Source organism: Cornus florida, unplaced genomic scaffold (genome assembly GCF_030987335.1).
Source record: "Cornus florida cultivar Cherokee Brave unplaced genomic scaffold, ASM3098733v1 CherokeeBrave_3.0.0_Hap2_Chr02, whole genome shotgun sequence".
In the NCBI taxonomy this organism is placed as follows: Eukaryota; Viridiplantae; Streptophyta; class Magnoliopsida; order Cornales; family Cornaceae; genus Cornus; species Cornus florida.
In genome coordinates this window covers 18881541-18896455 of record NW_026775572.1, presented here as the reverse complement: position 1 = coordinate 18896455, position 14915 = coordinate 18881541, and the positions used below count along the sequence as shown (strand labels likewise).

The following is a 14915-nucleotide window of genomic DNA, read 5'->3' as shown; positions in this document are numbered from 1 at the left end:
CACTTTTAACATTCTAACAGCAATCCCAAATTGGCTCTTAATGGTCGGGAGATTTGTACAATGATTCGGATATTTTATAATTTTTTGGAGATAGTTCAAGACTGTTTAATGCATTTTAATAGGGGTTGGTATTTAGTAAAATTCCAGGCAGATGGTGGCCCATGCAGGTGTGTGGAAGGCCATTTACCTTAAAATTAACATTAATAATGCTAGTTACACATAATGAACCTAGTTAAGAACCAATTACACAGAATGAACCTAGTTAAGAACCAAGTAAAAACAATTACATAATGTGCTTGATAAATTGTTAATGCAAAATTCTACTTAATCCGAAACTGGATGCCTTTCTTTTTTGCTTTCACAATTCATATCTTCCAAGAAAAATGGGAATACACAACGGCATAATTACAACGTGCCTAATTTCATGTTGTTAAGAGATAGCTTTTTACAGTACTCATTTTTCAGAAGTGGAAAAAAAGTGGTGGAGAACCCTCAAACTCATCTTTGAAGCACTTGAGGAGTTGGACTTACTTTTGATAGACATAGTGTTTAGAACTTGTATATGTGTAACCTTTTGATGTTTATGGATGACTTGTAAATGATGATATATTTTGTCATGCATGTACATTTGGTGGCTATTTTATTTTATTTTATTTTTTTGTGTATTTTAGGGAGGAATGATAGGAAGACCGATAATCCATCTTTTGTGGTCTAATTATAATTCCTACTCCATCCTAGAATTCTAGAGCCATTTAACGATGTAATTTGAATCTACTATGTTGTATGAACGCTGCCACATCGATGTATCTATGTATGTGAATGTGTTAGTGTTAGGGATAATTAACTCCCTCAAACCCATTCAACGGTCGGCTGTTGTTGAGAGTTAAATCCGTCATTCATCACATACAGCGAAAGCATCATCACATCACATCAACACAAGTATATATGGAGATAATAATCACACACATCCATGCACAATACAATATTTTACATAGTTCACCCAACTCTAGGGTTACGTCCATGGGAGAGAGAGATTTCACTATTATGAATCAAGGAAGAGAATATACAATCACATGTCAAAATCTCACTCACTCACTCATATCATCTCTTATGAGGCTACATGTATACACTCGGTAATTACATATACTCACTTTCTCCTCACAACACTCAACCTTAAACCCTTTACATCTTTACATCTTTTCTCTCTTCTCTCTTTCTCTTTAAATCCCTCCACCCATCTCTATTTATAGAGTCTTCAAATCCAATTCCTTATTGGATAAGTATTCCCCAACTTTCATACAAGGAGTTACCATATCAATCTCAACTCTAAAATAGAAACTTAATTGGATATAATTTCCTTCACAATATTCAGCATTCTAAAACGGAAAAGGAAATTAATTTATCCACACAATTTTGAGCCACAAACCCAACACTTTCCACCTTGGCTTGAAATTGGTCTTCACATGCTTTTCCATAGCTCCACCTCGAACAAGGATCTCTTCAAAGCTCCACCTTAACTGAAGATTTCTCCACCTCAAATAAAGCACTGTGATAAAATTGAGAAACTCTCTAACAATCTCCACCTTTTCTCAAATTTCATCATTCTTCTTTTTCTCTATCCACCCCATTGGTGTTCAATTGCTCATATATGGCAACTCACCAATCTTCAACTCATCTTCATCAATTGTTTTTCGTGCTCAAAGTAACAAACCTCTCCTCTTCACTCTTCACATTTCCCTTTGCTCTTTATTGGGCTTAGAGCAAACCCCTTCATTCTTCACACCCCTTGCCCCATCTTGAGAACTAGCACTCACTTTTGGCTTATCCCCAAAACTTATTCCTCGTGGGCTTCAACTGTATCACCTTTGCCCCATCTTGAAAACGAGTATCCTTTAGTTTGTTCCAAGACTTGTTCTTCATGGGTTTCACATCATCAACATACCTTGTATCATCAGCAACTCTGATTAAATCTCCATAGTACCTCACGATCATCTTATACCCTGACAAACTTCGCAGCAGTTTTCTACTACTAATTTTTAGGACCAATCACAGGCTCTGACCCACTATCAGTTCTGATACCAGTTGTTGGGGATAATTAATTCCCTCCAACCCACTCAACGGTCGGCTGTTGTTGAGAATTAAATCCCTTTTTCATCACATATAGGGGAAGCATCATCACATCACATTAACACAAGTATATATAGAGATAACAATCACACACACATCTACGCATAACACAATATTTTACATGATTCACCCAACTCTAGGGTTACGTCTATGGGAGAGAGATATTTCACTATTATGAATCAAGGAAGAGAATATACAACCACATGTCAAAATCCCACTCACTCACTCATATCATCTCTTATGAGGCTACATGTATACACTCGAGAATTACATATACTCACTCCTCTCCTCACAACACTCAACCTTAAACCCCTTACATCTTTTCTCTCTTCTCTCTCTTTCTCTCTCTAAACCTCTCATACCCATCTCTATTTATAGAGTCTTCAAATCCAATTCCTTATTGGACAAGTATTCCCCAACTTCCACACAAGGAGTTACCATATCAATCTCAACTCTAAAATAGAAACTTAATGGGATATAATTTCCTTCACAAATTTCAGCATTCCAAAATGGAAAAGGAAATTAATTTACGCACACAATTTTGAGCCACAAACCCAATAGTTGAGATTGGTTTTGAGTTGTAAAGATGTAATCTCCCAGATTTTTTTTGAAATTTTATTATTTTTTGTGCCTCGTTAGGCGTGCCACGCGGCCCCCGAGAGCCGTTTTGGTTATTTTTCTAGACGAGAGCTCTAGAAATGCATTCTCAATTATTTAAGTCATTTTAAGGCAATGGGATGATTTTTAAAATTTTTTGGGAATTGGGACGACTTCCGGGTTTGAGAACTCCTCCCTGTTACACTATTTTGCCTTAAGGGTGTTATGGATTTTTCACCAATATATACATGTATGTGTGTTTGTATATTAGGAAGATATTTTGGGGACCTAGTTGGCATTGAAATGAATGTAGATGGGCAAAAGAGTAATGTAACGACCCGAACCCATTGGTCCGAACCGTTAACCGGGTCCTTACCCGAACCCGAGGTCAACTAAGGATGACACCGTCATTTCATACGTCAATACATGACACATGAGTCAGTCCTGGGTCCAAGATACTTCAGGGTCACTACTTTACGAAGGTGGTCAAATGTACAAGTTAAAAGGGAAGAATCAGCTGGCTGAAAAGCCATAGTCGGCCGACTGATGAGGATGAATCGGTCGACTGACCTATATGGTCGGCCGGTTGAAACGATTGTGAAAATAGCATGCTCTTGGGACTTTCTAGAATTGGCCTGTCGGTCGGTTGATAGAGGGGGTTCGGTCGGCCGAACCTGGGGTTTTGGTCGGCTGATGGTGAGGTTCAGCCGGCCAAAACAAGGCCTTACACCCCTGAACTCACTGGAATGGACTCCAACTGTACTAGTTGTGAGCCAAATCACAACTGGACCTGTTTTGCAATCTAATTCTGAATTCAGGGCAACAGGATATGACCTTATACAATTGATAGGCGTCATTGATTGAACAAAATAAAATTTCATTTCCCCATTCATCATTAAATAATTACATAGTCTCAATTTGCATCAAATTGCCATAAAGTTTATAGTTACAATGCATGGTCTTAGTTTACTAAATGAATACACCTCACTAATAGTTGAGACGTTACAAAAGAATGGTGAATATACAGAAGGTGTCAAAATTGGACTTCTAGTCCTCCTTAGCCTTGCGATGGGTCTGCATCTACTATTTTCTCCCCGAGTCCTGAAAAAATGTTAAATATGAAGGGGTGAGCGAATCGCTCAGTAGGTGGTGCTTAAGACACACCTCTTGTAACCCCGTGAATCCAAATAATGAATAGAACCATAGGAAGCGGGGTTATGCTATGTCAGGAAGGAATATAACATTATTTTTCAAGTTCAAAACAAACAATGCCGTCCATGAATGTAATGCCATGTATGTCGCTCCCCATTTCAAAAATCCAAATCCATCACTTTTCAAACTGTTAATATAACCCGTCCGTTGGTGACTCCGCAGCGACACAAGAGAAGGATTGGCTACTATCCCTGACCCTTGGTACCCCCGCGACGTCATTTAGGCCCAAATAGCTCAACCACGCAAGGGTGTTTCCCTAGTTCCCTCTAGGTTACATTAACACACCGGCCTTTGATGACTCCGTGGCGACCGGGTTTTCATAAAATCACTTTAATCAAAATAATTCCCCAAAAATCTCTTTTTCATTCGTTTCAAATCATTTCCCTTCATTCATGCCCCATGGTATGCATGTATGTCTCATGTTTTCAATGCTAGGGTAATAAGGGATTTTATACTACACAAATAGCATACTTCCATCTAACAAGTTCTAACAATTTAACGAACACAATATGTATAGAAAATCAACAATTAGACATGCTTTCCATGCAAATCAACAAATACACATAATTACATGCTTCATATACACAATTAAGTCATTTAGAAGACAATCAATTCAAATTAAACTTGTTTGACAACAATTATAGTAGAAAAACTCACAAAGGTGCAAGAAAGTGAGGATTAGAGACCTCTACCTCAAATTAAGCAAAAACCCCCAAATTTGTGCCCTAGATCTCAAATTTCCTAGAGTGCACCTAATAAGAAATTGTTCCGATCAAATCGTAGATCTCGTTGTGATCTTTAATTTGCCGCAAACGGCACTCAAAAACTCCAAAAATCAAGGGATAAATCAAGGATCAAAGTCTTGAAGTAAAAAGAAAAAGAAAAAAGAAAGTTTGAGAGGGTGAGAGAGATACCAGCGGGGAAAGAGAAAGTGAAGTGGGAAATAAGGCTAAAAATGCCTTTTTGGTCCAATTATAACAAAAATGTGGGCCCCACCATTTTCTTTTATTTTCTTTTTCCTTTTTACATCACACAAAAACATATACACATTAAATAATTCACATCCACATAAATATAATAAATAAGATGCATGAGGTGCAGATAGACCCAATTAAAAGTTTCTGTACGCAACAATTCCGGTAGCGGGTCCCACACGGGACCGTCCGGCCTGAAAAATGAAAAAAAAATGCAAAAATGGCAACCTTGGCATTTCAAAGAGTCCTGAACTTAATGAAATGTTCCAACCAACCCTCGGACACAATCGGCACACTCCACTGTGTTTGGCACGCAAAACGAGAAAATACCAGAATGCCCTTGCAAAAACGAAAAATTCTAGAAATTGGAAAATAATGAAAATTGGACACATTACAAGTAACTAACCAAAAAATGATAATCACCCACATTTTGGCAAGTGGCATATTATGGACCATAAGGTCAAATGTTGACCAACCCATTTCTTTTCCTCTTCCTCACTCTCGGCAGAACACTCTTTCCCTCTTTCTCTACAATTTCCCTTTCTCTTTCTATATCTATATACATCTATATACATATTGCATCAAGGCCATTTTTGAGGGGTTTAGAGTTAGATTTTGGGAATGAGCAAGAAGGGAGTTTTATTCTACACATTAAGGGCTTTCATTTGAGACCAATCTTGGACACACTTGGGGGATTTTGAATTTGGCTTAGCCTTGGGCTTGTTTGGCTAGCTTATTTAAGGTAGGGGTTTTCCTAATGCTTCAAAATTTTGTCTTTCATTGAGTATCAATTCTTGTCATCCTTGAAATTCTCTATAAGTGTGAAATTGTTAAATTAAAGTGACCGTGTTAGTGTGAAAAAGACATGCTAATAAATGATGTGTAGTTGTGTTCCTTTTTATGTCAAAGACATGTGTGATATTGTTCTAGGGAAAACTTGTTTGATTTATGTTTAAAACATGCTAGTATGTGGATAAAAATGTGATTAATTTCATGTTAAGTATGTGTATAACATGGCCTTGGTGCAAAGTTGTTAAAATGATGAATATAGCATGGTTGTGATGATAGGAGATTTGTGATGAGCATGCTTGAAATTAATGTATAACCAATGTTATACTTGTGTTCATTTTCTTTAAAGAAACGTCATGTTATGCCATGGTTATCTTGTAAGTGAAGTTGAGGTTAATTTGATGCAATTGCATTCATGTGCATGGCATGGTGGAAAAAATTGAATGAGAAGGATATTTGAGGCATTTTAGAATGGTGGGAAAAAGTTGGAAGAGATTGATAAGTTAGCCATCTTAGGATGGGGTGGGAAAGATGAAATTAGAAATGGACCGGGTATCATGAGACCGGTGCTAACTCGACCTAAAGGGAGTGCGGTCCGATGCAGGACATGAAAAAGTTTATACTAAACCCTAAATAGCCATAAGGCCAAGGATAATATCAATCTCAGCTCGGTAAAGTCGGTTAGCGTAGGTGAGAGTTGAGGTAGGTTTGAGATCAAGTGCGGGAACGGACTTGCATTACATTGCATTCACATTCATAGCTTGCAAAGTTGTATTCATGCTATTATTTTGATTGAGATATGGTTTAAATTCCGTAAAAATCCCTTAAGTATGATCTCGACTCTCTTTTATCCCCAATGGGTGATGTGTGGCTCAAGGGAGTCCAAAATTGGTGCCGTAGACATCTCTTACTGAGACTCTGTGCTCACCCCTTCCATTATCATTTTTCAGGTTAAAATGATGATGCGGTAGATAACGGACCCTCACATGCATAATTAGGGTTGACGGGAGTATTTTTCATTAATTTTGTAGCTAATGCGTAGTATATATAAATTCAATTATAAATCACTGTATTTATAACCATAAGGGTCTAAATTTATAATTATATTCTTTTAGGCATATTTGGTATATTTTGGGGATGTAATTAAATTTAATTTTATTTAATCCTTGGATATATGTTATGTATTTCATAGCATATGTGAATGAATACGCCTAAAATTTTATAATGTGGTTTTGTTTGAATGTATATGAGGAAGGGATTTATTTGGAGTATTTTAACGTAAGTGTATTTATATATATTCGTTTAATGGCATTTTAGCAATGTAATTGTGCTGGTTTAGTGGTTGTATTGTGGGGTGGTTGTGTACAATTTGGTTTATCAATTCAAAGAAGCAAATATTACAGGCTTAGGAAGTTTCGGCCGATGTGCAAGTACCTATACGTCGACCGGTATCTCTTATTTTTGGGTAGTGTACAATTACATGACCTGTCGATATGTCGTCGACATCTGAGACCCACACGTCGACCGAATGACCTAAACCAGTAGACGTATAGGAGTTAGGCGTTGACCGGTTCCTGTGTGCTTTCCCCTTGTCATTTATTTTCCATTTTTGCCATTTCCCACTCACTCAAGTATATTGTTACACACTATGTGACCCAATATAATATATTAATTATATTTTAACCACGGAAATGACTGTATTAGCCCCGAACATCATCTTATTCATTGTATGACTTGAGTAAATGATTATTGTACTATTTTGGGTTTTAAACCATTATAATTATTTTAAATGATCATTTTGGCCTTATTGTGCTTTAAAGAAGTAATTTAACGTGAAATGACCGTGTTACCCTCGGATGACTTCGGGTCTGGTAAGGACCCGATTAGCGATCCGGATCCAGCGGATTTGGATTATTATAAAAGATGTGTCCAATGTCATAATGGCATGTAATAACTAAACCAAAGCTTCCTTGGGAGTCCATGGCCATTTTCTAGGAATAACTCGATCAATCGAGTTGATACTCGAACGGTCGAGTCCTACACATTTAAAAAAATATGAGAAAATAAAAAATTACATGCTCTCTGTCCCATTGTTCGAGTTTGAACTTGATCGATCGAGTTGGAACTCAAATGACTGAGCATTCTTGCTTTGTGTTTACTAATTGTTAACCCAAACTTCAAATAGTCATAAATTCCTCATTTTTAACCCAAATTGGGTCGTTCTTAAGTCTAAACTAATCGGCTCAAAGTCAGATTTCCAATGATACAAACCCCATCCTCTAATTCCAATCACACCAGGAGTTATAGCTATTTTAGGGAAGTAGTGTCAAAAAATTTTCTAACCGAATATGGGTATTTGTGGGAAATCTTGATCATAGCCACCAAATCCCTATAGAATGGGTTTTGTTGATTAATATGATTAAAATAAAATTCATTTGGCTCACTTGGAATCAATTCATCTTTCATCCTTTGTGTAAAATGACCGTTATACCCTTAGTTTGTCCTTGGGATCGGTTAAGAACCCGTAACCGGATCACTGTCGTTAATGACTTGATCCATCGGGTTTAGGTCGTTACAAAAATTTTAAAACAATTTAAGTAATTTCTTAATTTTTAATGAATATAGTGCATGAAAAATAAGGTATTTTTTATTTAAGTAATTTATTAATTTTTCATGGATATATTGTATGAAAAAGGAAGGTATTTCTTTACGGTAAAAAAGTTTAAATTGAGTATAATAAGTTTTATTATAAATAGTAAAGATTTAATAATAAGTTAATCATTTTAGAAAATGGTAGTTACAAATCTATTTTTTTTTTCCATTTTTATGATAAATTGATATTAATAATAAAATTAAGGTAAATGGTATATATAATTAATATTTAGATAAGAAAAATGATAATAACAATAATATAATAAAAAATAACAAATTTAATGAGAAAGAGTAAAATAGTATTTTTTTTAATGAGTTTGTCCTTAATTACAATAAATTAATAGTTCAGGAAAAAATATATCGTTCTTGGGGTTATTTGTAAAAGGGCAATAGTTCAGGGGGATTTTTTGCACTTTACCCCTTACTTTATTTATTTGTTAGACTAAACACACAAAAACATCAATAAATCAAGTAGTGGTCAGAATAATTATTCCAAAAACTAGTGAGAAACCTTTTTTAATTTTTATTTTTTATAACTGAGTTGAGATTGTACTTTGAGAAAAACATTCACGTGGAACTAAATGTATCCATGTAGATTAAAATAAAAAAGTATCTCCATTGTTTAGAAACTCGTGATGAAGAAAGTCAAAATCAATGATAAGAATACATAAAAAGAAACTAGGAAAAAAAAATGTATAAAAAGAAGTACTGCTAAACTATTTAATAGTAAGGGAACATGGGCGGAGGTGGAGAAGAGTATTGTGCGCCCAAGTTTGGTGGGAGAATGAAGTCCTCATGTCTTGGCGGTGGTGAATAAACTGTGTTAATAAGAGGAGGAGTTAAAGATCGTGCAGGTGTTGGTGCTGGTGGATGTGATTGAACTGAAGGTGGGATGGGAGATGGCTTAGGAGGAGATAAAACTGGTGGTAATGATTGAATTGGTGGTGAGACAGGAGATGGCTTAAGAGGTGTTGAAACTGGCGGATGCGATTGAGCCGATGGTGGGACTAAAGATGGTTTGGGAGGAGCTGAAACTGGTGTAGAACTTAGTGTTGGTGGATGCGATTGAGCTAGTGGTGGGACAAAAGATGGCTTTGGGGGAGCTAAAACTGGTGTAAAAGTTGGGGCTAGGACTGGAGATGGCTTAACGGGTTTAAAAGGAGTTAAAATTGGTGTCAAAATTGAAGTTGGGATTGGAGATGGATTAGGAGGTTTTTGAGGTGGAGAAATTTGTGTTTGAGTTAGAGTCTGGACTGGAGAATGTTTAGGAGGAACTGAAACTGGGGTATGAGTTGGAGCTGGTACTAGAGATGGCTTAGGAGGTTTTTGAGGTAGAGAAATTGGTGTTCGAATAGGGGTTGGGAAATGAGACGGTTTAGGAAGAGTTGAAACTATTGTATGAAATGGAGTTGGGACTAGAGATTGCTTAGGAGATTTCTGAGGTAGAAAAATTAGTGTTCGAGTAGGAGTTGGGACTGGAGACGCTCTAGGAGGTGCTAAAACTGATGTATGAGTCGGAATCGGAACTGGAAGTAGAGATGGCTTAGGAGGTTTCTGATGAGGATAAACCAGTGTTCGATTTGGAGTTGGGGCCGGGATAGGAAACTGCTTGGGAGGTATTTGTGGAGAACTTGGTGTTTTAATAGGAGCTAGAATCGAGGAAGGCTTAGGTTGTTTCTGTGGAGACTGAAGTGGTGTTTAAGTCAGAGAATGGTTGGGAAATGCTTTAGTAGGTTTAGGGGGAGTTGAAATGGGTATTTAAGTTGGAACTGAGTCAGGAGACTCTTTGACAGATTTTGGAGGAGCCGAAAATAGTGTTTGTGTCGGCACTGGGCTCGGAGATGCTTTGTTAGGTTTAAGAGGAGTCAAAACTGGTGTCAAAAGATGGAGGCGGGACAGGAGATAGCTTTGGTGTGTGACTTGGTGGACTAGAAGTGGGAGAAAGAGTACTATTAGTCTTTGACGGTGTCAGAGGAGGTGATGTTTGGGATGAAAGAGTTGGTGGAATTGATGTAGGGGGCTCAGATGTGAGAGATGAAGTATAACTCTTCGATGGTGTTAAATGAGGTGATGCTTGGTATGTTGGGGTTGGTGGAGTTGATGTTGAAGGTGTAGGAGGGGGTGATGCTTGGTATATAGGGGTTAGTGGAGTTGATGTTGGTGGCTTGGATGTGGAAGGTGGATTTTAACTTGATGGTATTGGAAGAAGTGATGTTTTAGATGTAGGGGTTGGTGGAGATGGTGTTGGTGGTTTTGATGTCGAAGGCGGATTGTAACTTGTTGATGGCGCAAGAGGAGGTGATGCTTGGGATGTAGGGGTTGGTGGCGTTGCTATTGATAATGTCGGATGAGGTGATGCTTGGAATGAGGGGGTTGGCGGAGTTAACATTGGGGGCTTGGATGTGGGGGGTGGAGAATAACTATTGGATGGTGTAGGAGGAGGTGATACTTGGTATATAGAGGTTGGTGGAGTTGATGTTGGTGGCTTTGATATGGGAGGTGGATTATAACTTGTTGATGGTGTCGGAGAAGGTGATGTTTGGGATGTAGGGGTAGGTGGAGTTGACATTGGTGGCTTTGATGTAAGAGGTGGATTATAACTTGTTGATGGTGCCAGAGGAGGTGATGCTTGGGATGTAGGGGTTGGTGGCGTTGATATTGATGGTGTCGGAGGAGGCGATGCTTGGGATGAAGGGGTTGGTGGAGTTGACGTTGGGGGCTTAGACATGGGAGGTAGAGAATAACTATTGGATGGTGTCGGAGGAGGTGATGCTTGGGATGTAGTGATTGGTGGAGTTGATGTTGATATTGTAGGAGGAGGTGATGATTGGAATGTATGGGTTGGTGGAGTTAAAGTTGGGGGCTTGGATGTGGGAGGTGGTGTATAACTGTTTAATGGTGTTGGAGGAGGTGATGTTTGGGATGTAGGTGTTGGTGGAGCTGATGTTGGTGGCTTTGATGTAGGTGGTGAAATATGACTTGTTGATGGTGTTGGAGGAGGTGATTCTTGGGATGTAGGGGTTGGTGGAATTGATATTGATGGTGTTGGAAGAGGTGATGCTTGGGATGTAGGGGTAGGTGGAGTTGATATGGAGGTGGATTATAACTATTTAATGGTGTCGGAGGAGGTGATGCTTAGGTTATTGGGGTTAGCGGTGTTGATGTTGGTGGGTTGGATGTTGGAGGTGGAGAATAAGTGTTATATTTATGAAGTGGTGGTGATGTTTTTTGTGAAAGGCTTAGCGGAGTTGATGTTGGTGGCTTGGAAATGGGGGTGAAATATAAGTTTTTCCTTCTTTTGATGGAGGGGATAATTTGGATGATTGGCTTAGTGGAGTTGGGGTGGGTGGTGGGGTATAACTCTTGGATGGGGTTGGAGGAGGTAATGTTTGGGATGTAGGGGATGGTAGAGTTGATGTTGGTGGAGTTGGTGTTGATGGTGTCAGAGGAGGTGATGATTGGGATATAGGGGTTGGCGGAGTTGATGGTGGTAGCTTGGATATGGGAGGTTGAATATAACTCTTTGATGGTGTTGGAGGAGGTGATGCTTTTCCGCACTTCCATTCACAGAGATCAGGGATTTCTGAAGTTAACCTATTATGAGTCAAGAACAAAACATTATATTTCTTGTCAAAGAGTTTTGCTGGAATTGGCCCTTCAAAATTGTTGTATCTGATGTCAATGTATACAAGGGAATGTAACTCGAGAAGAACATCTGGAAATGAACCCACAAAGCGGTTATTGCTGACATCAAGCTCTTCAAAATGTTGATGTTTAGAGAAACTATTTGGGATGATTCCACAAAACCAATTATAGTTGATGTGGAATATAGTGAGATCAGTCAAAAGCCCGAGCTCAACTGGAAGGTACCCAGCTATATCACCATGGTTAATATAAACACCCAAAACAACTATTAATTTGGGATTATCGTGTGTTGGTGTGCAAAGTATACCATTGTAAGCATACACATTCTCACTAACCCAATTGGCTGTTACATTATGCAGGTCAGAGTAAATAGCTTTTTTCCATGCTTGAAGAGCAATATAAGCTCTCTTGAGCCTTGAATTTGCGAAAGTCAGTTTAATCATGATTAGCTTAAATCTATTCATGTAAACAATTATGTTAATATAGTACGTACAAGGCAATATGACACATATAGTCATGCTTTCAAAAGTCAAAGTTCACAATGACATCAAAATAGCCACAAAATCATTCTACATCAAGAAGTAACCCTCATATATGGAAGGAAGGTGCATGAAAACACATATATGTATACTATGGTTATATCAATTTATTGACAATTGTCATCAATTAAACACTTTAAACATAAACAATTCATGGGTGAGCATTATAGTATCATTTAAGGACTATGTCTTCAATACATATATAGAAATCACTCACAACACTCACAATACATGCATAACACACATTATACCCCAAAACACAAAGAAATAACTAAGTTATAATCATAATACACTCCCTACCTCACTCTATGATAGCAAACCTAGAAATTCAAAATGAAGAATGGTCCAAATCCAAAACAAAACCAAGGATTTTGTTGCCACTGAAGTCCCCGACCTTTTTCCCTTCTATGGCAACACTGAAAGAGTAAAGGAAAGAGGTCAAAAAAGAAGAACAAGGCTTAAAGGAAATGGAACAAGAGATGAAAATGAGAGAGAAATAAACGTGAAAAGGGGATAGAGAAGGAGATGTTTGATATCTCACACATACACACACACCTAAATATCTAATACAAGCATCCAAAGTCAAAGTGACCCCACCAAAATCTAAAAAAAAACACTAAGGCAAAATAAATGCATATATGTGTATGGAATGCCCCAGAAATGTCATAAATGATAATATATGCCCCAATAGAACAAATGAAGTGTAAAAAACTATTCTCGAACACTTGACCTGGCCTGGGCCACGTAACCCGAAAACAAAAATAAAATAAAATAAATGCCAAAAAAATGAAAAAGGACACTGGTCCTCACAAACTTACCACTTGAGCCAACCCCTTGGGGTTAACTTTAATTTGAATATGTAACAGTTCAAAAGGTTCTATTTATTATCACACCTTTTACATTTATACAAGGAGAATGTATAATGTGTCTCCGTATTGAATTGGATTTGCACAAGGATATCCTAGAGAGTATTTCATTTCCTTTTGTTAACGAAATAATATTTTTAGAGAAAAAAACCATGTTTTAAAGAAGCGTACCTCTTTCTTATGAAAATGAAAATTTTAATCCCGAATCCCTATTACAGGTTACAACAATGAAAAACATACAACAACAAAAATAAAAAGAGTTAAAGTGCAAAAAACCCTACACTATAGATATAGTGCAAATACCCCATGTGTGGTATAAAACACCCATATACTTTTAATTTGGTGCAAATACCCCCTTGTCCACAAAGAAGACTATAATGACCTCTTGTCAGTAGAATAAAATAATATTTAAAAAACTAAGCAATGTAAAATGACCATACACCCCGTTCAGGGGGTCATTGTGCACAAAACTTACAATGCATGGATGTTTTTTGCACTTTACCCAAGAAAAAATTTATAATTGTGTTAATTAATATTATATAATATCATAGTGTAGTATGTAACAAATAATATAATTTATCTAATTTATGACTATTAATTTATTATAAGGGTTTGGATAATGATGTTGGCATAATAATGCATATGTAATTAATTAATGACATAATCTATATTTTACACAAAATTTATATGAAAAAATAACAAGGATGATAATTGTGACGATAAACATAATAAGTAACCTTTATATTTAGTTAGTATGTAAAATAAATTTTAGTAAATAATATATACATTATATTAAAAAAATATATTAATAATCATAGGTAATATAACACATTTTAAAAGAAGATAATAATGCACATAAATAATTTTGGTAGTATTAACTAATATTATATAATTTATTATATGAACATAAATATATTATTTGTCATACAAACTACACTATGATATTATATAATATTAATTAAGTTACGTTATTTATTATCATATTTAGACTATTTAGTTCTCTTACTTGCTTATAGAAAAAATATTATATAATGTTGTGCTAGAAAAGTGGAGCAGCAACAACAACAGTTAGAGGGGGAGAAAGAGAAAAGAGGTATATAGAAAATAGGTAGGAAGGGGGTTTTAATACATATATAATGTAGGGGGAAAATGGGATGGGAAAAAGACAAAAATGGGTTTTATGATTTATTTTACGTCAATTTTCGTCAAAAAGTAGTCAGAGAGGGTATTTGCATTTTAATATATATATATATATATAAGGGGTGATTTGCACATATTTTTTAAAAATAGGAACGAATAGTGCTCTTTTCAAAAGCAAGTGGTTTTCTGCACTTAACCTAAATAAAAATAAGGCTCAACCAAACCATGACCATTGTATGAAGGGAAAGAAAGAGAATCTCAATCAATAATTAATGAGTCTAGAATAGCTACCCAAGAAACAAATCACTAAAAGTACGAAGCTTGACCAATAATCTAATCACCCTAGAAACTTGTAGATCGTCCAAATTATTATT

The 14915-nt window shown here is 36.7% G+C and overlaps 1 protein-coding gene across 1 annotated transcript; it reads right to left on the bottom strand.

Moving 5' to 3' along the window:
- Positions 1-11590: 11590 nt before the first annotated feature.
- LOC132295745 (leucine-rich repeat extensin-like protein 5) lies at positions 11591-12439 on the bottom strand. The gene has a single exon (XM_059794036.1). The coding sequence runs from the start codon at positions 12437-12439 to the stop codon at positions 11591-11593; it is 849 nt and encodes a 282-aa protein (XP_059650019.1).
- Positions 12440-14915: the final 2476 nt, after the last annotated feature.